The sequence below is a fragment of the Ictidomys tridecemlineatus genome, chromosome 14 (genome assembly GCF_052094955.1).
Source record: "Ictidomys tridecemlineatus isolate mIctTri1 chromosome 14, mIctTri1.hap1, whole genome shotgun sequence".
Taxonomy (NCBI): Eukaryota; Metazoa; Chordata; class Mammalia; order Rodentia; family Sciuridae; genus Ictidomys; species Ictidomys tridecemlineatus.
In genome coordinates, this window is record NC_135490.1 from 12,863,462 (window position 1) to 12,887,504 (window position 24,043).

The 24,043-nt window shown below is 36.3% G+C and overlaps 1 protein-coding gene across 6 annotated transcripts in view; it reads right to left on the reverse strand.

Annotated features, from left to right (window-relative positions):
* Ppp3cc (protein phosphatase 3 catalytic subunit gamma) overlaps positions 1–24,043 on the reverse strand; it is a 72,747-nt gene that overhangs the window by 33,315 nt on the left and 15,389 nt on the right. For all 6 annotated transcript variants that reach the window (XM_078030898.1, XM_078030900.1, XM_078030897.1 and 3 more), the window contains exons 2-4: positions 12,876–13,073; positions 12,226–12,350; positions 8,584–8,695 (exon numbers count right to left, since the gene is read on the reverse strand). In XM_078030898.1, coding sequence (XP_077887024.1) covers positions 8,584–8,695; positions 12,226–12,350; positions 12,876–13,073 — 435 coding nt within the window. The remainder of the gene's footprint in view (positions 1–8,583; positions 8,696–12,225; positions 12,351–12,875; positions 13,074–24,043) is intronic.

Sequence of the window (24,043 nt, forward strand, 5' to 3'; positions counted from 1 at the left end):
AGCATGCATGATGCACGGGGTTTGGCCCCTTGCACCTCATAAACAAATAAAATAAAAGTTAAAAAAAAAAAAAACTGAAAGTGACTGTTAGCTATCTTCTTAGGCCACATTACTTGTGGTAAAAATTACCCAATTACCTGTCAGGAAGCTACAGCTTTGGGCTCTTCTGAGGGTGGTGACTCATAACTGGTTAAGTCCTTTTTGGAACCCTGAAAGTTCTGACAATAAAGCTTTTAAAAGACATACTGTCGGTTGTGATGCATGAGGCTTCTAAGTCAGAGTGGCTCCCTGATCTGCCTAGTGTGGATCCTATTTGCTTTCGCTTGAGCTGTGACTTTGCTGGGGAAATAGTGGCAAGAGAAACAGAAAGCTCTGGACTGCTGTCTGCACTCCTATGAGGACAACAACATCACTGAAAATTAGTGTCAGCTGTGGCCCTTCCTGACCCACATCCTAAGTAGTTGGAGGCCAAGCATGGACTGTGGTAGTCTTATGAGTTGAATATTTTATTGTCCCCCCTCAGTACTGGAGACTGAATTCAGGGGTGCTGAACCACCGAGCTATATCACCAGCCCTTTTAATTTATTATTTATTTATTTACTAAATTGCTATCTGATTTCAGAATTTGTGATCTTCTTGCCTTAGCCTCCCAAATTGCTGGGATTATAGGTGTGCACCACTGTGCCCAGCTTTATTGGGTCTTAAAAGATTTCCCGAAGGTATTAAAGATATATAAGTGGAAATTTAAGAGACATCAGTAAAAGATCGATAATCTTTCTGAGCATGATTTTTTAAGATCTGTAGTAAATTACATCCTGAATCTATTATTTAGAAATATTTGGTTAATGAACTGTATTTTCATCTGGTTGTCAGGCTGGGGCTATAGAATAAGAAAACATTCCAGTGGGCACAAGGCGGTGTCCACAATATTCCAGGAAGGAAAGGTCATGAAATATGGGATTTTTAAAGAGAAACTAAAAGATGGGCTTTTTTTTAAGAGAAAAGGAGCATTTTTTTTTCCTTCTTTGGTGCTATGGTTTGGATATGGTTTGTATGTGTGTCCCTCAAGGGTTCATGTGCTGGATGCCTGGTCCCCAGGATGAGAATATTAAGAGAAAGTAAGTGAACTTTAAGAGGAGAATCTTGAAAAAGTGGAGCCTAGCCAAGTGTGGTAGTATATACCAATAATTCCAGTAAAGCAGGATGATCAAAAGTTCAAGGCCATCTTTGGTACTTTTTTTGGGGGCAGGGTATCAGGAATTGAACACAAGGGCACTTAACTACTGAGCCACATCTCCAACCTTTTAAAAAATTTTTTTATTTTGAGGCAGGGTCTCACTAGGTTGCTTACAGCCTTGCTAAGTTGTTAAAGCTGTCTTCAAACCTGCAATCCTCCTGCTTCAGCCTCCAGAGCTGCTGGGACTACAGGCATGCGTCATCAAGCCTAGCCCTAATCATTATTTTAAAGTAAAATATTTAACAGCAGAACTAAATAACTAAAAAATATAATTCCCAAAGGTTAAATTAGCTGATTTAAGAGCAGTGTTTTCTTAAAAAAATTTAAAATATATCCCATAAAACAATTATTTCTATAATGAAGGAAAAATGCGTCGAAACCATAGGATCACACAAGTTCTAACTGGCATTAATATGCATCACTATCAAAACAAAAATTTTACAAAATTCTTTGAAAGCAATTTTGAAAGTCAGCACTAGTTGCAAGAAACAATTACCTGGTCTAGTTGTTGATTACTTTTCTTTAAATTTTTTATTTGCTTTTATTTTATTTTTTTTTTAAAAACAGGCAATTCATTGATCTTGTTCAAAATAAAAATGCTATAAGGTCCACAGTGCCTCCTGTCCCCTCTCCACAGGTACCCAGTATTCATTACCTGGATATCTTTACAAAGATATTCTCTGCATATGCAAGCAGCTAAGAAGATATGTAAGTACTATTCTCTTTTCACAGATTCCTTTTGTTTTCTCCAAAAATGGTAGCTGTTCTGATCTTGCTTTTATTACCTAATAATATCTTTTGTGTGTTTTTTCTTGGAATTGAATCCATGGGTGCTCTACCACTGAGCTATATCCCCAGACTTTTTTATTTTGAGACAGGATCTTGCTAAGTTGCTGAGGCTGAACTCGAACTTTCAATTTTCCTGCCTCTTAGACTCCTGAGCAGCTAGGAACACAGGAATGCACCACCACATCCTAATAACATATTTTGAAGATCATACAACATCTTAACATGATGAATGAAGGGATTAAGAATATGCCACCCTAAAATATGCTGCTCTGCATTGACTATTTTGAGTTAAAGGCACCTGAAAAACAGTAGGTGCAAGAAGATCACTCTGACTTTCATGCTATTTCTTAAAAGCAGGAGATGAAATTTCTAGTGAAAGACACCCTCTCTACACTAAAAGGAAACTAACATTGTGATCAAGGATGAGAAATAGAGATCCAGAGAATTCTGTACAGACCTCGTTAAAATAACCTGTAGTGGGCTGGGATGTAGCTCAGTGGTAGAGTATATACTTAGCATGTACAAGGCCCCAGTTTCAATAAAAACAAAAAACCAAAACAACAACAACAATAGCAAGAAAAAACAACTCTTATCTTCTAGCCTCCCCATAAAATTTAGTTACTTTTCCACAACTTGGTACTCTGTCCAATTCATTATACATGTAATATTCAACACTTAGAAAGGCTATCATGTCATGTAAGCCTTATTTTAAACAAACATACGTGCGTTTCTCCTATTGATCAGTCTTGTCAATTTAAAAAAATTGATAAAGATGCTAAGATGGTAAAGGTAAAATTTTGCCTAAATGGAGCTTAGTAATTATTATTTTTAAATATCTACAACTTATTTCACTTCATGGATATACCACCATCTAACCAGACCTCTTTTCCTACTCTAAATAATGTTGCAATGAACAATAACTAATGATGCTCACTTTTGAAAAAGATCAGAAATTATTGCTTGTCATAGCAATACTATTTTCATTAACAGAATTACCAGAGTTTCTGGAACTTGTCAGCAAGCCATCAAAAGATGGCCCAACTGAACAACTATAGAACTTTGAACCCAGAATTATGAGATGAAATTATAAAATGGGATTCTCCAATAAAAAATAGTTTTGCAAGTAGAAAGGATATGTCAAAAACCAACTGTTACACTTTTTTTGTTACTCAAATTATCTCTGAATTTGAACACAAGGAAAAAAGAAAAAAAATCTCCACAGTATAAAGCAATTTTAAGAATTGATACAAGACTCCACACACACCCCTTAAAAACATTAACAAGACTGCAAGATTGCAGCTGCACAATCTAAATCTAAGCACCACTTAACAGTAATTATAAGGTACTGATTCTAAAAGCCTCAGCAGCAGTTTAAGAGACAGGCTTATCAGTAAAGACACCCATACAAAACAAAAGCCTCTTTCCTTATATAGGAATAGAAATTTAAATTTTCACTTGAATATGTGTGCTTGTTCCAAGATTTATTAATATTTCAGTTGGAACATTAGAATGAAAGAGAAGGATATCTTGATAGGCAAGAGAAAAGTAAAGCAACTGGGTGAAAACTACATTAAAGAAGGCTAGGGGTGTAGCTCAACGGCAGCACACTTGCTTATCATGCATGGGGCCCTGGGTTCAATCACCAGAATCCAAAAAAAAAAAAAAAAAGCCTAAAACTACATTAAAGCATGAGAAAAGCAAATAAAACAGGATGTAGAAAATTCTGCGTGAAAGGAGATACTTAAAATGTTTCCTAAACCTATTATTCATTGTTTTAAAAATATTTTAAACCAAATATGCTTATCAAAAAAGAACTCCAAACAGGGCACAGTGGCAAACATCTGTAATCCCAGTGGCTTCGGAGGCTGAAGCAGAAGGACAAGTTCAAAGCCAGCCTCAGCAACTTAGCAGCAAGGCCCTAAGCAACTTAGCAAGACCTTGTCTCTAAATAAATTATAAAAATGGCTGGGGATGTGGCTCAGTGATTTAAGTACCCCTGGGGTTCAGTCCCTGGTACAAAAATAAAATAAAGTAACTTTGAGTTTAATCCCCAGTACCAAAACAAACAAACAACAACAAAGTTCTGATAAAACAGAGAAAGAGGAGATAAAATGTCACTTAAAAATCTGAACCTTAAGCTGGACATGGTGTTGCATGCCTGAAGTCCCATGTACTAGGGAAGCTGTGGCAGAAGGACAGTGTGGACAGTGTAAGACCAGCCTGGGCAACACAGTGAGACCCATCTCAAATGTAACAAAACAAAGGCCAACCTGAATCTTAATTCAGAAGAAAGGCATCCCCAGGCATATTTATTCATCACTTATTTACTTCTAAATAATACAAGCTGACTCTATCAAGTATTATACTCCAGGGTCTTTGTTAACAGATTTAATATACAAGATTTAATTTTTCCCCTAAGAAATAGACGTGATGAGAAATATCCTAATATTTGTTTTAGAAAACCAGTGTAAAACATTTCAAATTTTAAAAACATTTGGCGAAATGGTTCCCAAATGATAAATAGTAGAAGCTTTCTAAAACTTTGCAATAGTCATTTTAAACCAATAACACACGGTAAAATTACTAGGAGTGCTTTAAAAAGCCTTTTAAATGTTTATGTCCAAATTGGGTAATTTTCAAAAACAGGTTTGAAAAAAATAAAAGTAGTACATGGTGGAAATAAAAAATGATTCAAATAGTACTAAAGAGGATATAAAGTTAAAAGCATAAGTCCTCCTGACACAGCATCCAGAGGTGATTGCTATTTAACCATTTCTTCTGAGCTGGGTATGCTGGCAAATGCCTGTAATCCCAGCAACTCAGGAGGCTGAGGCAGGAAGATCACAGTTTTGAGGCCAGCCTTGGCAATTTAGTGAGACCCTGTCTCAAAAAAATAAAAAGGGTTGGGAGTGTGGTTCAGTGGTTGAGCACCCCTGGATTCAATCTCCAGTACCAGAAAACAAAAAAAGTTTCTTCTCTACAGGGTATACATGGTCTGCTAATGGCTTCTCTTACCTAACGATTTATCCACCATCTCTCCATAATATATACATAGAACTCTTAGTGTTTAAATAAAGGCCTAGTATTCCATTTTTAAAAATGTATTATCACTTATTTAATCAGTCCCTACTGACATTTAGGTCATCTGTTGTTTTACAATGAACACTGCAATGAACATCCCTATCTTATCATTTTGTCCATATATCTATGTAGAATTCTAAAATGACCTGTAATGACCTACACTCTGTGAAACTGAATGTAATGGAACTCTCATGATTATGTTCCAATATATGAGGAAAAAAAATCATGGCATGTGGGCCTGACCTAATTAGGTGGGTCTTTTAAAAGAAAAGGGCTTTCTCCAGATGGCTAATGGCAGAATTCAGAGATGCATTTGAGCCTAGAAGAAAGCAAAACATCCACACTGGGCATAACATGGGGGACTGAAAGTCAAGGACCTGCAAGTAATCTCTAGAAGTTAAGAGCGATAACAAGTCAAAAGGTAGAAGGAAAATGAGAACCTTAATCCTGCAGTTGCAAGGACCGGCAACAACTAGTGACCTTAGAGAAAAACTCCTTGATTTTAGCTCAGTGAATTCAGCCATGCTGTACTTGAACTTCTGACCTACCCTTACTCTTAGATAATAAATGTGATTTTTTAAGTCACTAAATTTATATTAATTGTTTTATGGCATTAAATATGTTATACAATCTACATGATAATTTTTGGTTGGAGAGGGTACCAAGGATTGAAACCAGGGGTGCTTAAGCACTGAGCCACATCCCCAGCCCTTTTTGATGTTTCATTTTGAGACAGAATCTTGCTAAACTGCTTATAGTTTTGCTAAATTGCTGAGTCTGGCTTTGAATTTGTGGTCCTCCTGCCTCAGCCTCCTGAGCTGCTGGGATTTCAGGAGTGTATGACAGTGCCTGGCCTGCAAGATAAATTCTTACAAAGTAAAAATGCTAATAAAATTTTTATAGATATCGCAAACTGTTCTCTAAATACACCAATTTAAACATCCACCAATGGTAGATCTACTTGTTAAAAATCTTTCTGTTGATTCACCAGGGCTCTGATGATCTGCATCTTGCCCAAATGCAGTTGACTTTTCTATCAGAAGGAGTTTTTAAAAAGTATTATTACTCTAAAATTTCTTTCAATAGCAACAACCTTTCCTTTCAGGCTTTACAAGGAAGGAGGCTGACATCTCACATCTAGTTGCAACTGGCAACGATCATTAATACGAGCATATGAAACACTATTCAGTGAGTTCTATGGACCAGCACAGAGTTCTGGGGCTCAATAAACTCCAAGTTTCTGAAAAACAATTTAAAAGTTTTAAATTTGAATATTTTGAGGGCAATAAAACTTTACATATTTTATAATATATTATTTCAAGATAATAATCTCAGAAGAAAAATCTGAATAGGACACAAAGTGAAATCCATGATCAAAATATCAACTATATTAACATAGTATTTATGCATATTAAGGATTATTCAGCGAAAGGGGTAGATCCAGGTGGAGCCAGCGTGGTGGTGTATGCCTGTTGTCTCAGCTACTTGGGAGGCTGAGACTGGAGGATTACAAATTCAAGGACCGTTTAGGCAAGGTAGTGAAATAGTGAGACATCTTGAAAAAAACAAAAAATAATAAATAAATAAATAAATAAATAACCTACCACTAATAACAAAAATAAAAAAACAAAACAAAACAGAACAAAATAAAGCCAGATGGGACCAGAGAGATTTAGTTTAGCTTCCTTGTTTACAGAGAACATGCTAGGCCAGGACGGTGGCACATGCCTGTAATCCCAGCAGCTTGGGAGGCTGAGGCAGGAGGATCGAAAGTTCAAAGCCACCTCAGCAAAGAAGTGAGGCCCTAAAGCAACTCAGTGTGGCTCTGTCCCTAAAATATAAAAAAGGGCTGGGGATGTGGCTCAGTAGTTAAGTACTCCTGGGTTCAATCTCCGGTGCCAAAAAAAAAAAAAAAAAAAAGAAGAAGAAAAAAGGAAGACTACAACCCAGATAGGGAAAGTCGCTAGTTCAAAGGTTCAAGATCCTGTGTCTGGTTGAGTTGGCTGGTCAGTGGCTCTTGGTTAGAACCCTCCAATGTAGGCATAAACTGTGCATCTTCCTCAATTTTGGAGTCCCAAAATCCTGCAAAAGTTTGGGTGATCCTTCAATTCAAAAAAAGAGAGTCTTCCTCAACTTTCATCTCAGAGTTCCTTGGAGCTTTCTAGCAGCTTCTGGTAGCTGTGGCCTGAACTGAACCTGTGGCCCTCTTGTTAGTGGGCAGGGACCCCAAATGCAGACCAGTTCCAACATGCAGTTTGCTGGCTCCTGGCCTCCTGATCATTCCCTGGTTTGTTTTTAAATTAGCTAGTAATGTTTTAATTAAAAAAAATCCACTTTCATTAAAACTTTTTTTTATATTATTGTATTAATAGTTGAAAACAACCTAAGCTCCCTACAATTGTTACTAAATTGATTACACACATGATAGGGCATTAATAAGATGGAGTATTTAAAAAATATTAAAATAACATTATAAAATCATGATTTAAAAAATACATAACAATATTGAAAATGCTATTATATTAAGTGAAAAGATAAATTTATTTAACAGTATAAGCCGGGCATGGTGGCAAGAATCTCTTCCATCTCAGTTGTTCAGGAGTCTGAGGTCAGTCTGAATAACACAGCCAGACCCAGTATCAAAAATCAAAACAAAAACCCAGTGTAAGTAATAAAAGCCAATTTTTATTTTATTTATTTTATTTTTTAGTTGTAATTGGACACAATGCCTTTATTTTTTATAATGTGGTGCTGAAGATCAAACCCAGGACCCTGCACATGCCAGGTGAGCACTCTACTGCTAAGCCACAACCCAGCCCCAGCCAAATTTTATTTTAAAAATATATATAGATAAATGTATTTCAATTACTTCACAACAGATTTTTATTTAGAGAGAAAAAAGGCCAAAAAACGATATTCCAATTAGTGAGATCATGATTATTTCTAAATGGGGTAATTACAGATAATTTTTATCTTCTCTGTGTTTTCTAACTATCCAACATTTATTAGTTTATAAACATGAGGGGGTCCAGGCATAGAGGCGCACTCCTGTAATCCCAGTGGCTCAAGAGGCTGAGGCAGAAGAATCACAAGTATAAAGCTAGCTATAGCTAGGTGCTAAGCAACTCAGTGAGACCCTGTCCCTAAACAAAATACAAAATAGGGCTGGGGATGTGGCTCAGTGGTCGAATGTCCCTGAGTTCAATACCCTGTACCAAAAAAAAAAAGGGGGGGGGTACTCAAAAGTTCTTTTCAAAATAAATAAGAAATATTTATCCTCCTAAAAGGAGGATCTTAGAGGACTCTTAGTTTTTACCGGGAAAAAATAAATCTGAGTGGTACTCAAAAAACATTTGAGTTCTACTGATGTTTTTTTCCCTTTATATTTGATTCACTTTTAAAATCTTTTTATTTGATTTACTTTGGAACAGGCTAAAGAATAATTAAAAAGGCTCCAGAGAAATGAAAATACTTACATTCCTGTTTGAAGGTGAAATATTCTGTAAGATGCCTGCATTCATGATTTCCTCGAAGCAGAAACAATGTTTTAGGATGATTAATCTTTAAACTCCATAAATACAGCACACACTACAAGACAAATTAAAGGATAAAATTTCTTTGTGACTCTTATAACACACAAAGACATGTTATATAAATCCAAGTTTGGACATAACTTTCCTATGTTCATATAATACACAACAGTAAAACTCTATATCACTAAAAGAATGTGATCCTAATTAGAATAAGTTACACTCTATATATGTATAATATGTCAAAATACACTCTACCATCATGTATATCTAAAAAGAACAAATAAAAAACTGAAAGTGGCTTGCTATATTAGCTCTAAGGTGCAAAATAAAATCAACTTTTGAATATATAGATATGCTTGTTGCCCTAGAATCTGAAAGAGAATAGCATACAGAAAACCTCCCCTTAATGTTTCCATAGTTTATGTAAATATGTAGACCTCTGACAAATATTTTAGTCATAAAAAGGAACATATAAGCCAGGCGTGGAGGTGACCACTGCTGGTTTAATTCCCTGTACAAAAAAATTAAAAAAAAAATTAGACACACACACACACACACAATGATTCCAATTTTCTTTAAAAAAAATTTACAAACATAAAGGAAGGAAAAAAAATAAAGTGTTAATGATGATTATTTCTGATTTTTAGAAGGTTTTTATTTTCTTAGATTCTGTATCTCCAAATTTTTCCTACAAAAAAATGAACTATTTGTAATAAAAAATACATTCAGGATTCCACAATCTTATTTTCATCCATTTGACAAAAACATCATACTTATGGCTATCAAGGGAATGGTAAAAAAAATTATTTTTCATTTACATACTTGTATCATGTTGGACTAAGCTGTAGCCTATAGAATTTATAATCTTAGTAGTTTATAAATCTAGTGACTTCCAACTGAAATTAGATATATCCCACAATTCAGTTTTGAAACTGATACAGCACTGTCACCTTCCAGTTTCAATTCATGTATCTCTTAAGTTATTCCAGAAAAGCCCTTTCAAAGTTAGCCAACATCAAATAACAGCATAAATCCATAAAGAAACTAGTTATTAATATTCATTCAACAAATATTGAATAGCTACTATGTGTGAGGAGACTTGCTAGGTTTCAATATGAAGAATATTGAAGATAATTAAGCCAGTGTTTTCATATTATACTGAAATATCTTTCATATCTGTATATCTCTATAAGAATGTCCAGGGGCTGGAGTTGTAGCTCAGTGGTAGAGCGCTTGTCTCGTAAGTGTGAGGCACTGCGTTTAATTCCCAGCATCACAATATCATAATAAGCAAAGTAAAATAAAAGTCCATCAACAACTAAAAAAATATTTAAAAAAAAAAGACTATCAAGTTCTTAAGAGAACATGAATTCTTTTTTTTTTTCCCCCAGTACTGGGAATTGAACTCAGGGCTAGTACATGCTAGGCAAGTATTCTGCCACTTAGCTATACTTCCAGCTCATGATTTTTATTCACACAGCCTGTCACTGAGTTGGGACTCAGGAAATTTTGTTAATTTGTGAGGAAAAAAATGTATAATGCAAAAATTCTCTGAATACAGCATAGGTGTACAAAAAGCATTGCATATATTTTTAAAAAAATTTAGTTGTAGTTGGACACAATACCTTTATTTTTATTTGTTTATTTTTTATATGGTGCTGAGGATTGAACCCAGCGCCTCGTACATGCCAGGCAAGCGCTCTACCACTGGGCCACAACCTCAGCCCCCAGGCATTGCATATTTTTTACATGTGCTATATTAAATGAGTTAAAACTACTTTTAAATTATGAGTTAACAATAAGAAGATAATTTGACCTAATAGTTATGTTTAACAGAAGTCTCATTAATTAAAATGACTAAGAGTTTGGTAAAAAATTAAATTAAAAAAATTAAAAGCTCTTCAGCCTCTGAAACCTCATCTTATAATTACACAAAGACATAAACTTTCAAAGTGTGTTTCAAACATTCATATTTTTTATTTATTGTCTACTGAAACACAGTAGCAACAGGGAAGCTTTTCAGTGACAGCCCATGATGAACTCCACCTATCTCTAGTGCCTTAATTTAGACACTGTGGACATTAAGTGAGCAGCAGGAGAACTTGCAGCAGGGAAAGGGCAAAGGGCGCTTATTTTCTTAGTTCATACCATTAACTTTTGTCCTCACATTTGCACTAAATTAATTTTATGCAATAGCAAAATAACACTGAACTTCTCTGATTCATGAAATTAGACTGCAAATCTAATTAAAGAGTAAAATTAATTAATTTTGCTGTTTATTTTTCCTTGAGCTTCAAAAAAACGACACTGCTTTGGTTGACCATTGGGTGAAAAAGATGACTTGTATTTAGGAGTGATGCTACATGAAAAACCAACTGTTCACCTCCAGGGACATATGCAGGACACTGAGATTCTCATACTATAAGGGGCCAAGCAGGACTAAAGACAGCACAAGAGCAAGTGGACTCAATTTCTCATCTTGTGCTTCTTCTGGAGCACATTACAAATTCAAATAGCCACACTATTTCAAAAGCTACTGAACTTTTATTTGCCAAGCATACAGAGTTCACTCAATGGACATTAAATATGAATGTATGGTGATTCTACTGTATTCCAAACCTTGCATTAGGTTCTACAGTAGTTTTGTCTTTTATACATAAAAGCTTATATTAGTTTTTAATTCTAACCATGTTTCTATAGTTCAATTTTCAAAATATATAAAAGCAAGTTGTGAATTTTCATTAACTTAACTGCAATTCATTTTTTCCCTCCAATGAACATTTATTAGGGGTTTACTATGTACAACAATATCAGAAATTATACCCACAAAAAGCTAAGTGCCTCATTATTTACCATTGGCCGTTAATCTAAGAGTTCATTGTAGCTCAGCAGTTTATGATCTTATAATTAAGGTCAGCTAATTCAATCCCTGTTTAAGGGAAAAGCAATTTATGTCACTTATATGCAGCAAGTACACTACCTTCAAAAAGGAAAGGTTGATAAAAATTAAATTTCTTTTCTTTTTTTTATTATTTATTATTTTTTTTATTGTTGGTCATTCAAAACATTCCATAGTTCTTAATATATCATATTTCACAGTTTGATTCAAGTGGGTTATGAACTCCCGTTTTTAGACAGCAGAATACATCAGACACTAGAATGGCAATATGTAAATCAATGGAAGTGTAACTGATGTGATAAATTTATTTTCAAAATTGGGTTAATACAGTCTTATATGCCAGGTTTTCTTCTTTTTTAAAAAAATATTTTTTAATTGCAGATAGACACAATACCTCTCTTTTACTTATTTATTTTTATGTGATGCCAAGGATCGAACCGAGTGTCTCACACATGCCAGACATATGTGCTACCACAACCCCAGCCCCTATATGCAGGTTTTATAAAGATAGAAAAAGGAATAGTCTTTTGCTGTCAATGGAAAGCATTTATTTTTTTAACTGTTGAAGTAATAAAGTTTAATAAATTTTACCAGTGTTAACATTTTAATTTCCTCTACCAAAGAATGAAAAGCAAATCTTTTTAATGGTAACATGATAGCTCCAACATAACTGGTTTCATTTTTACCTCTATACTGAAATAGCCTCTGTCCACATAGTCACCCAGAAAGAGGTAGCGTGTGTTACTCGGTGATCCCCCTACTTCAAACAACTTCATCAGGTCAAAGAACTGTCCATGAACATCACCACACACTAGGCAAAAAACAAATAATGTAAAGTGAAAATTTATGTCTTAGAAGAAAAAAGGCATTACACCAACATGGATTACAGTTTAACTAATTTAAGTCACTTTTGACTGGACTGCTATGTAATGGTAGTCAATATATTGATATGAAATATTCCTACTAAGAATGTTAGTCATTTAAAATTGTATTTCTTCAAGGACCAACAAACAGGGCTGGGATGTGGCTCAAGCGGTAGTGCGCTCGCCTGGTATGTGTGCGACCCGGGTTCGATCCTCAGCACCACATACCAACAAAGATGTTGTGTCCGCCGAGAACTAAAAAATAAATATTAAAAATTCTCTCTCTCTCTCTCTCTCTCCTCTCTCACTCTCTCTTTAAAAAAAAAAAAAAAGGACCAACAAACATTCTAATTAATCCTAACACAAACACTATCTCAAAATTCACAAAAAAATTATCATACCACCTTTAAGTTTGTAATCATTTCTCAAAATTAGCTCAAATCTAAGTGTAACCCTGGAAGTACTTTTCATACCAGTGATTGGAGCTTCCACTTCTATCATAGTTTTCTCTTGTCTCAGAATGGCAGCCCCATCATTGATTATCTTCAAGGCTACTTCCTCTTCCACTCGGCCTTCCTTTACCAAATGGTTTTTCAAAATATCAATTTTAGGTTTCCCATTCTCAAACACTTCCTTCAAAGTAAGCCGTTTGGTCGGAGGAAAGGGAACAGCTAGAATGAGAAAAAAGTAATTTAAAATAAAATGTATATATAACAACCATGAACGCAGTTCCTTTATGTGACAAATTAATTTTGATAAATCACTGTAATTTCACATCCACAGCACCAGAACTACGTGAAAAATATTCTAAGATAAAATTCTAAGATACTGTATATCATAAATGATGAATTATAATTTTTAAAAAGATCACAATTTGAGCTGGGGATGTAGTTCAGTGGTAAGAATGCTTGCTTGCCTAGCATGTGCAACATGCAGGGTTTCATCCTCAGAACCACAAAAGACAAGAAAGAAAGAGGGTCAAGTCAAAAGTCAAAAACTTTTGTACAAATATGATATTTTACAATTCAAATATGATCAACTTGAAGGTGGTTCAGGAAATAAATGAAAAGTAAAACAAGGAACTAGATGATATGAATATCTTTATCTTTCTATCTATGGAAAAAGTATTTAAAATAAAATTGGTTAAAACAAATGGAAGAAAATCAATCTTTTTTTGGGGGGGATACCAGGGATTGAATCCAGGGGTTCTTAACCACTGAACCATATCGCCCTCCCTTTTTAAAATTTTATTTAGTGAGAGGGTCTCGCTGAGTTGCTTAGGGCCTCAATAAACTGCTGAAGTTGGCTTTGAACTCACAACCCTCCTGCCTCAGTTTCCAGAGATGCTGGGATTATGGGCATCTGCCACCTCCCCCACCCCCTCACCCCCCACCCCCACACACACACCGGAAGAAAGCAATCTTAACACCAAATTAGCATTTATTTCTTCTACAGAATTGAGCTAATAAAACCAGATGTTTTAGAAGTCTGACTCCAGTTCCTGATCAGGGCAACCACAGATGTATACTTTATTCTTTATTCCCATTGCATTGTATTACTGATAACAAGGAGAACACTGAAAATGAGATGCAAGGTCTGAAAAACATCTGCTATAGTGACAGAGCATAAACTTGAGAAGAACAGACACAGCAATTCTGATTGTGTTTTCTAATCTGGAAATGGAACAACTAGTAATAGATATGTAGACAGATATAGATAAATGTAGATATAGATAGATAGATAAAGATAGATATAGATATAGATATATAATTCCAGCAACTCAAGAGGCTAAGCCTGTCTGGGCAATTTAGCAAGACCTTGTCTCAAAATAAAAAAGAAAAGTGCTTAGTGGCAAAGCACTTTCCTACCAAGTGCGAGGCCCTAGATACAATCCAATATAATCCCTGGTATCACACACACACACAAAAAGACTATATTTTACTTTTATTTTCCCTCCCCTTCTTCAGTGTTAGGATTCCAACCCAACCTTGCTCACAGATAGGCAAGTACTCTACCACTGAGCTACACCCCACCAGCCCAAAAGCTACATTTAATCTAATTCCTTGTAGATGATTTCAGAAAACCAGCAGTCCTCTGAAAATGCAATCCAAAGACTAGGCAAGTAGAAGATTCTACATTGAATCATTTTTTTCTTTTAACTTTTTGGATGATTTATTAATTAAAATGCAGATTATAAAAATTTTATTTGCAATCACTCTTGATTTATATAATGAACAAAATGAAATGATAAATTTGAAAACTACATGTTGAAATCATAATTAAAATATTTTAATCTACATAATATATACACTTACTATAAAATCTCTCTGTAGTTACTATAACATCAAACCTCTCTGTAGTTATTAAAGTCTACACAAGTGGAATGGAATTATTTTCTTTCATTTTATGATCTATTACACCCTGGTCATTTCATAAGAACAGTTTATTTTGATATTACATTTAATATAGAAATATAGACAACCTGAGAGATATGTACCATTATAAAATGTAGGGCATTAGCAATGCATTTCAGAGAAGCAACAATTAAGAAGACTCATTACTTCTATTTCCATATGTGTTAGGTAGGATATAATCTCTGTTAGTTCTTCTAAAGTGAAGTGTTCTTTCTTATCCACATCTGTTTTCCAAAGTCACATTTTTTGGTTCATTCATTCATTCATTCATTCATTTACCTAACAAAGCTCACTTTGCAAGTGGACAAAGCAATTCCTCCTTACTAAGCAGAAATAGTCCCTCCAGATTGAAGCCAGGAGAAATAGCCTCTGCCTTTGCCCAAGACCCTGTTAGAAAGTTTTGGTAACACCATACTATGAGTGCCTAGCCCTTGCTTTGGCTGCAGTTTGGTATAGAATGATTTTTCTTTGGGTTTATCCAGTGCTGTAATGTACCCCCAAAACTTTGCTGTTGAAAATTAGTCGTGGGGGCTGGGGATGTGGCTCAAGCCGTAGCCGCTCGCCTGGCATGCGCGGGGCGCTGGGTTCCATCCTCAGCATCACATACAAATAAAATAAAGATGTTGTGTCCACCGAAAACTGAAAAATAAATATTAAAAAATTCTCTCTCTCTCTCTCTCTCTCTCTCCCCCCTCCCCTCCTCTCTTTAAAAAAAAGAAAAAAGAAAATCAGTTATGGATGAATGTGAGTTTTACCACAAGACTCATGGTTTTGCTTTGAGTCCTACCAGGACTAATCTCTCCCAATATTTTCTGTTAACTGAAAAATTCCTCCTTCAACCGTTTTAAAGAACTGATCCTTCAACCTAAATGGTTTTATGAACTTCCTTTCATGTAACATAACCAAGCTTTTGGAATCATTTCTCTGTGGGAAGCCATTCTCACACTGATCTGTGTGTCAGAGCTTTCCCCACCCTTCTCCAGGTCAGAGGGCTTGTCCGTGCAGAGGCCTGTCTGGCCACTGCCCCGAAGACCCAATCGTGGCCCCTGACCTTGGGATGCTGTCCCCCTTAATCTTCATTGGATGGGATTTTCCCTGGAATTTCTTGTTCCCCAATAAAAGTCCACTCCCTGGCGTGTTCTCTCTCTCTCTCTCTCTCTCTCCCCCCCCCCTTCAGTAACCTCGCTACCACCTTAGGTGGCTGGAGGCGGGAGCTAGGAGGAGCCGTCCTGGAGCTGGTTTTAAAGGTAATTAGAGTCTTGTGTCTTTAATTCAAAACTCCCTAGCGTTTTCTCCCGGTTGGAACCTTCTTTCATGAAGCCAGCGCAGGTTGCAGGCTACATTTCTCTGTGCATACTTAATTCACCTCTTTTTGGTTTGTGCACGGTGTTTCAGTATTGGGGCCCAAACCTTGTACCTCTCACATGCAAGGCAAGCACTAAGTTACATCCCTGTCCCATCCTCCTCCATTTTTTTTTTTTTTTTTGCGATAGGGTCTCCCTACATTGCCCAGGTTGGCCTCTTAGCCTCAAACTTACCATCTTCTTGCCTTAGCCTTGCAGTAGTTGGAATTATAGGTGTGTGCCACCGTGCCCAGGCCTCTTTATAGTTTTTAAACTTTTATTCTCAACTTCTGGCTAGCCAATCTATTTAACCCTGCAACCAAAACCTGCTTTAAAAAAAAAATTAGTTGTCAATGGACCTTTATTTTATTTATTTATATGTGGTGCTAAGGATCCAACCCAGGGCCTCACACATACTAGGCAAGAGCTCTATCTCTGAGCCAGAACCCAGCCCCAGACAAAAATTGTTGAATTCTACAATTCTGCTATCAAATGTTCATTTCAGACATAACAGACTCCTGCTCAACCTTTCTTCTTAAAATTCTTTGCCCCTCAAAAGTGTGGTCTGAGGATCAACATGAAGCTTTTCAGAAACATAGAATAGAGGTCCTCACTCAAACCTACAGAAATCAGAATATTTTAACGAGATCCTGAGGTGTCCATTCTATCTAAGCACTATTCTAATTCACTAATTCTTAACCCTGATGACATATTAGAATTACCTAGGAAACTTCTGATAAGATGCACTTTTCATTTTTAGAAATTCTGATCTAATTGGTTTTAGATTGATGGCTCAGAAATTGGTATTTTCAGAAATCTTTCCAGGTAATTTTACCGTGCAGCCTATTGTACAGAATGAGAACCACTGCTCTAATTTAATCACAATAAATGCAATTTTCCCCTAATTTCATGTCATTCTCAATTCTTATTTTTTTTTCTCAGCCTATCCTTCTTTAACTCTACAGCTATACTAATAAGGTAGTACTAGCCATATTTAAACTTAAATTTTAGTTAATTAAATTTAAATGAAATCTAAAATGTAGTTCCCCAGTTGTATTAGCCACATGTCAAGTGCTCAATAGTTTCATGCATCCAGTAACTAACATACTGGAGCCCACAAATCTAGAAGGACACTTCTATCCTGCAGGAAGTTCATGGACAGTACTGCTCTTGAGTATCTACTAAAAGCATAAGCATAAAGACTTAATCTGAGGGCTGTAGCTGTAGCTCAGTGGTAGAGTGCTTGACTAGCATGTGTGAGGCACTGGGTTCGATCCTTACCACCACACAAAAATAAACAAATAAAATAAAGTCATTCTGTCTGTCCATCTACAACTATTAAAAAAAAAAAAGAGTTAATCTGAGAAAAGTCAACCAGAGGAGGAAATTGAAAACATAAAAACAAAAAGAAACACATTATTTAAACAGAAAATTGAAGAGAAAAGTGTAAAAGCAGCTAAAATTAATGAAGCTCAAGAATGATCCAGGAGAGTACCTAGGGTTGAATGCAGATAGTTGGCATTTTAATAATTTGTACTCTGGGCAACCTGTGCACCAAGTTCTTTCTTTTAGTATTCTGAAATCATACTGGTTTAAAAATGAAAGTTTTAAGAAATTTGAGGGCTGGGGGTATAGTTCAATGGCAGAGCACTTGCCTACCATGCACAAAGTCCTGGGTTCAATCCCAGCACTGCCAAAAAGAAAGAAAGAAATTGAAACCATAGTTTTAAAAGTTAGAAAACTGGGAGTGGGAGGGCGGTTACCCTAAATCAATTTCCATGAACAACACCTATTAAGCTAAATACAAACAGCTAAAAGCTAAGCATTACTACAGTAAAGCCATGAGAAGCAAAATGCTATGACTAGACAAGCTTTCCAACTTGAGTACTAAGAGTAAAACCCCTATGAACACCCTTCTATGTGTGTCTTTCAGAGAACATAAAACATTTATTTCTCTGTGTCTATACCTAGCAGCAAAGCTGAAAAATTATGGGCTAGGCGTTGATTTGCCACAGTTCACAAAGTGATCACAGCACTTCATATTCCCAGCATGAGGGGTAGGGTTCGGTTACTGCACCATTTGGCCAGCGCTGGCAGTGCTCATATGCTAAATCTTATTCCATCACAGCAAGTGGCGCCTCTTCTGGTTCTAACCTGCAATTCCCTGTAAATACCTTTCCACTTACCATTGATGGCCATTTGGATGTCTTTTTTGGGAACACGCTTATTCAATTTTTTGGTTATTAAAACTTTTTTTTCACTGATAAACATTCTTTTTCTTTTTAAATTTTTTTTTAGTTGTACGTGGACACAGTACTTATATTTTATTTATTTATTTTTATGTGGTGTTCAGAGTTGAACTCAGTGCCCCTCACATGCTAGACAAGTGCTCTACCAGCTCTGGTAAACATTCTTATATGTGCTGGGTACTGTTCTTTATTAGATATGTAAACACTTTTGTTCTTAATCATTTTTATTTACGTAAGCATATAATTGATTGTTTTTAATAATCTGTATAACAATTACTCAACTTTCTTTTTGAAACTATAGGACTTTCTTTATGGAAATATGGATGCATCATAATTTATTTAAACATTTTCTTACAGTTGGATTTGGATAGACTATTTCAAAATTTTTATTTACTCTTTAAATTAAACTGTTATGAGTATCCTGTTTATATGACCTTGTCCAAGTCTTTGTTTCCCTATGAAAGATTCCTAGAAATTAAATGTATTATTTTTCTACTCCTGTGTAGCACATTACCCCAAAACTCAGTGGCTTAAAACAATAATCATTTATTATCTTTCACAGGTTCTGTGGACCACAAGCACTTGTCTCTGCTTCACAACTTTTTTTTTTTTTTCCAGTGTTGGGGACTAAGGATTGAACCCAGGGGCACTTTACCAGTGAGCTACATCCCCACGCCTTTTATTTTTTATTCTGAGACAGGGTCTAAGTGGCTGAAGCTGGCTTCGAATTTGTAATCCTGCCTCAGCCTCTGGAGTCCCTGGATTACAGGTATATGCCACCAGACAGCTCTGTTCCCCAATTTCTGGGGCTCAGCTGGACACTCAAGAGCCCCAGGCTACAACCATCTGTATTCTGTCTCACTTGTTCACTCATTCAGTGGTTAACACTGGCTGTTGGCCAAGGCTTAGCCCAGGTTTTTAATGAGAATACCTGCATGTGGCCTGTTCATGTGACTGAGTTCCAAGGACAAGCATTCTAAGAGAAAGACAGAGAGCCAGGAGGAAGCTATATCTGGATCTTTTTTTTTTCTCCAAATAAAGGTCTTGCTATGTTGCCCAGGCTAGCCTTAAACTCCTGGACCCAAGTGATGTTCCTTAGTAGCTGGATCTACAGCACCAGGCCCAATAGGAACTATGTCCTCTTTACATTATAGCCTCAGAAGTCACATCTCAACATCCCAACAAACTCAACTGACTGGAGCAATCACAAGCCTGCCTAGGTTTATAGGTAGGGGAAATAAATTCCACCTATTTATGGGAAGGGGCAAAATTTTATGAAAGGATATGAGATTATGAATGCTACTGGGGTTCGTTCTTTCTTTTTTTAGTATTTTTTTTAGTTGTTGATGAACCCTTATTTTATTTATTTATTTATTTATATGTGATGCTGAGACTTGAATCCAGTGCCTCACAAATGCTAGGTGAGTGCTCTGAGCTACAACCCCAGACCGTTCCCCACCTGCCAGGGCTATATCTTGAAAGTAGAAGCTGCGATACTTTATTTAAAGGTAGGGGGAGCCAAGTTATCAATGCCTCCATTCATACCTTCAAATAAGAGCCCATTTTAAATGGGCTATATTATATTTTCCAAGCTATTACCAAATGAAATGGGAACATCAGCTCAATTATTATAGGCAAAATATTAAAGAAGATATACTCCCTGCTGGGCACCATGGTTCAACCCTATAATCACAGCTGCTCAGGAGGCTGAGGCAGGAGAAATAAAAGTTCAAAGCCATCCTCATCAAAAGCAAGACACTGGGCTGGGGATGTGGCTCAAGCGGTAGCGCGCTGGCCTGGCATGCGTGCGGCCCAGGTTCGATCCTCAGCACCACATACCAACAAAGATGTTGTGTCTGCCGAGAACTAAAAAAATAAATATTAAAAATTCATTCTCCCTCTCTCTCTCTCTCCTCTCTCACTCTCTTTTTAAAAAAAAAAAAAAAAGCAAGACACTAGGGGTTGGGGCTATGGCTCAACGGTAGTGCACGCCTGGCATGTGTGAGGCACTGGGTTTGATTCTCAGTACTACATATAAATAAATAAAATGAAGTTCTATCAACAACCAAAAAATTAAAAAGAAAAAAAGCAAGACGCTAAGCAACTCAGTGAGAGACCCTGTCTCTAAGTAAAGTACAAAAAAAGGAGGGGGATATGGTTCAATGGTTAAGTGCCTCTGGGTTCATTCCCTGGTCCAAAAAGAAAATCTATTAGGTGATAAGTAATATGCCAAATACCTCATATTTAAAATCTATTAGCATTCCAGTGTTAACTCTATTTACAAATAAACCCATATATTATGACCTAAATCACAACTAAAAAATGCATTAGAAAATACAGCAAGGAAATACACCTAGGTGTTAATGCAAGATTCTAAATTATTTTTTTCTATTTTCCTGTTTTTCAACTTTTATCCAATGACTCTATATTCCTTTTATAATCAGGGAAAATACATTTCTATATTTAAGAACTCAGCATATATCATTATGTGTGTTCTATATGATAATAATGATATTCTAAGTAAATAATAAAAACTGTAAAATTAGGAAATTATAAGCAAGGGTGTTTGGCCTGCCAATGGCATTATATTTTCCATTTTTCTTTGCTTAATTCCAATTTTTCCAAGTTTTTATAAACTTCATTAAAAGTAACAGATGCCAAAGGGGAAAAAAATAGGCAATCCCCCCGGGAATGACTTTCCCTATGTTAATCAGTTTTATACTTAAGCAAATATATCATTTCTCAAATCAATAGCTACAACACAGATCAACTCTAACCACTAACATTCAAAAAGTTAACATCAAATTTAAACTACACTTACAAAAACAAACAAACAAGAGTTAATAAGATAACACAGAGGAAATTCTGTGGCTTATGCTTAAAAACAGTTTTAAAATGCTGTAGAGGTTGGGAGGTAGGTCCCCTAAGATTCTTGGCCCTGGTGCACATGCACCTTCTCCCAGTTCTTCCATCAAACACTGCCTTGAGCTGAGGATGCAGCTCAGTGATAGAGCACTTGCCTTTCATATGTGAGGCTGTGGGTTCAAACCCCAGCCCATGAAAAAAACATTGCCATGAAGGAAACCTGCAGATATAATGAAGGTCCCAAACCGGCCTGTACAGGTAGACCTGACCTGATTTCACAAGACCTTTAAATTTGGACCTAAAGGCCATTTAGGGGTTAAGAGATCTGCAACATGGAGGGGTTTGATGTATGAGTTTGCCATTACTGGCTTAAAGACAGAAGGGGCCACAAAACAAGGAATGCAAGCAGCCTCTAAGAAATGAAAGTGGCTCCCAATCAACCCACAGCAAAATAAGGACTTCATTTCTGCCACTGCAAGGAATTAAATTCTGCCAATAACCTAAATGAGCCTAGAAGGAGGTCCTTCACCAGGGATCAGGATGAAAACTCAGCTTGGCAGGCACTTTGATCTCAACTACAATTGTCATTCCATCTTTTTTTTTTTTTTTGGTACCGGGGTTTGAACCCAGAGCCTCATGCATGCTAAGCACATGCTCTACCACTGCAATACCCCTCACACAGATGCATTTTTGGTACACACAAGAAAGTAACACTGACTGCCTCACTTACAATTGAAAGAGAAACCACAACTTATGAGTACTCTGACTCATAAAAGAGATAAACTAAGCAAACCAAACCACAATGCATCACAGACTATCTAAACTCAAAACTAGATCCTTCAGATCCACATGTTCCAAAAAGACTTCAGGCAAATTAGTATAACAGTAACTCGGCACAGACATTAGATCTGATCTAACATTAGAGCTTTATGAGTTTTAACAACTCACCTAGTTTACAAATTCTAAGTGATGCTTTCCCAGATTACAAACTTCCAGCTAAAATCGTTAACTGTCACTAATCTAACAGTGCCCAATGTTTCCTAACTGCTTCCCCCTTTTGAGAGACCACTAGGTTCCTCTGCTTATTGAAACAAATTAAATAAACCTGACTTTTTAAAAAATATATTTTTAGTTGTTGATGGACACAATACCTTTATTTTATTTGTTTATTTATATGTGTTGCTGAGGATTGAACCCAGGGCCTCACACATGCAAGGCAAGTGCTCTACCATTGAGCCACAACCCTAGCCCCAAACCTAACTTTTAAAAAAAAGTACAAATACATCCTTCCTGGTGTTTGGTCAGTGGGCTTTCACAACTGGAATTTCCACTAAGATTCAGCCATGCCCCTTGCTTCTGGTGAGACCCACATTTACAAAGTCCTGTGCATAACCAAGACCACTTGAGCGCCCTGCTCAGGATGACCCTGCCTGTGACAATGAGTGAGCAGGATACTTCTGTTGAGCAGTGAGCATCAAGGTGCTGCTGGGTCCCCTGACTTTTTCAAGTCTTATCAGACTGCTTTGTTCCTGAGTGAAATCTGGCTTCTCCATAATGAAAAGGAAGTTCACAAAGACAGGACAGACATGAGCCTAGTAAGTTCATCTCCACAGGCTGGCAAGTTCAGATCTCAGAGATCTGTCTTTGGGCAAACTTTGCCTTAGTCCTTATAATCCTAAGAAATGTTTTGTTCAGGGCTGGGGATGTGGCTCAAGCGGTAGCGCGCTCGCCTGGCATGCGTGCGGCCCAGGTTCCATCCTCAGCACCACATACAAACAAAGATGTTGTGTCCTCCGAAAACTAAAAAATAAATATTAAAAATTCTCTCTCTAAAAAAAAAAAAAATGTTTTGTTCAGTTCTGTCTGTCTGGAGCTGCTCTTAGTTAATGACAGCTGGTCTTTGGTGTCATTGTGTCTTTTAAAGATGTGTGATTACATACATCTACTTCCTACTGTAGGTCATGTGAAATTTTCTCAGGCTGTGTCTCTTGGGGGCCTCTCCTGCCCACTTTCTTCATATTTTATGATTATGAGTACAATTCAACAAACGGCGTGATTTCACCAAGGAAAAATAAAAACCTACAAATGGCCTCTTAGAGAACTTTAAACATTGACAAATTTTTTTATTTATTTTTGTTTTTTTCTGGTACTGGGGATCTAATTCAGGGGCACTCTATCACTTAGTTACAACCCCAGCCCATTTTTAAAACTTTTATTTTGAGACAGGTCTCACTAAGCTACTGAGGCTGATCTCAAACTTGGGATCCTCCTGCCTCAGTTGCACATCAGCCTGGGCAACATAGTAAGACCCTGTGTCTAAAATAAATAAAAAAATAGATAGGTAGGTAGATAACAATAAGAATAAATAAACTGTGCTTCAACACTTGGGTGTCTTTCAGATTAAAGAAAATATATATTCATGTATAAAGGCTGACTGTAAAAATATTTTTATCTCTTGGTTTAAATAGGCTTTGTACTGACGAAGTTCATAATACACTTTATAGGATAAATAAATGGAAAGCCTGTATGTGTGTTAGTGTCCTCACTTCAGGTTAATCAGTGACTTAAATCCTTATAAAACTGATTATGTACTTTACTATAATAGGAGGTTCCACTCTTTCATCTGACAATGCCAGTTAATATAATAAATTAACTAAAGCCTACAGTCTCATCAACCCTAAGTGGTTTCTGCTTCTTTCTTACATTCACCTGAAGTTCCCAGCTAAACATCAGTAATTGAGTCTTGTGGATGACATATCAAAAGAACTTC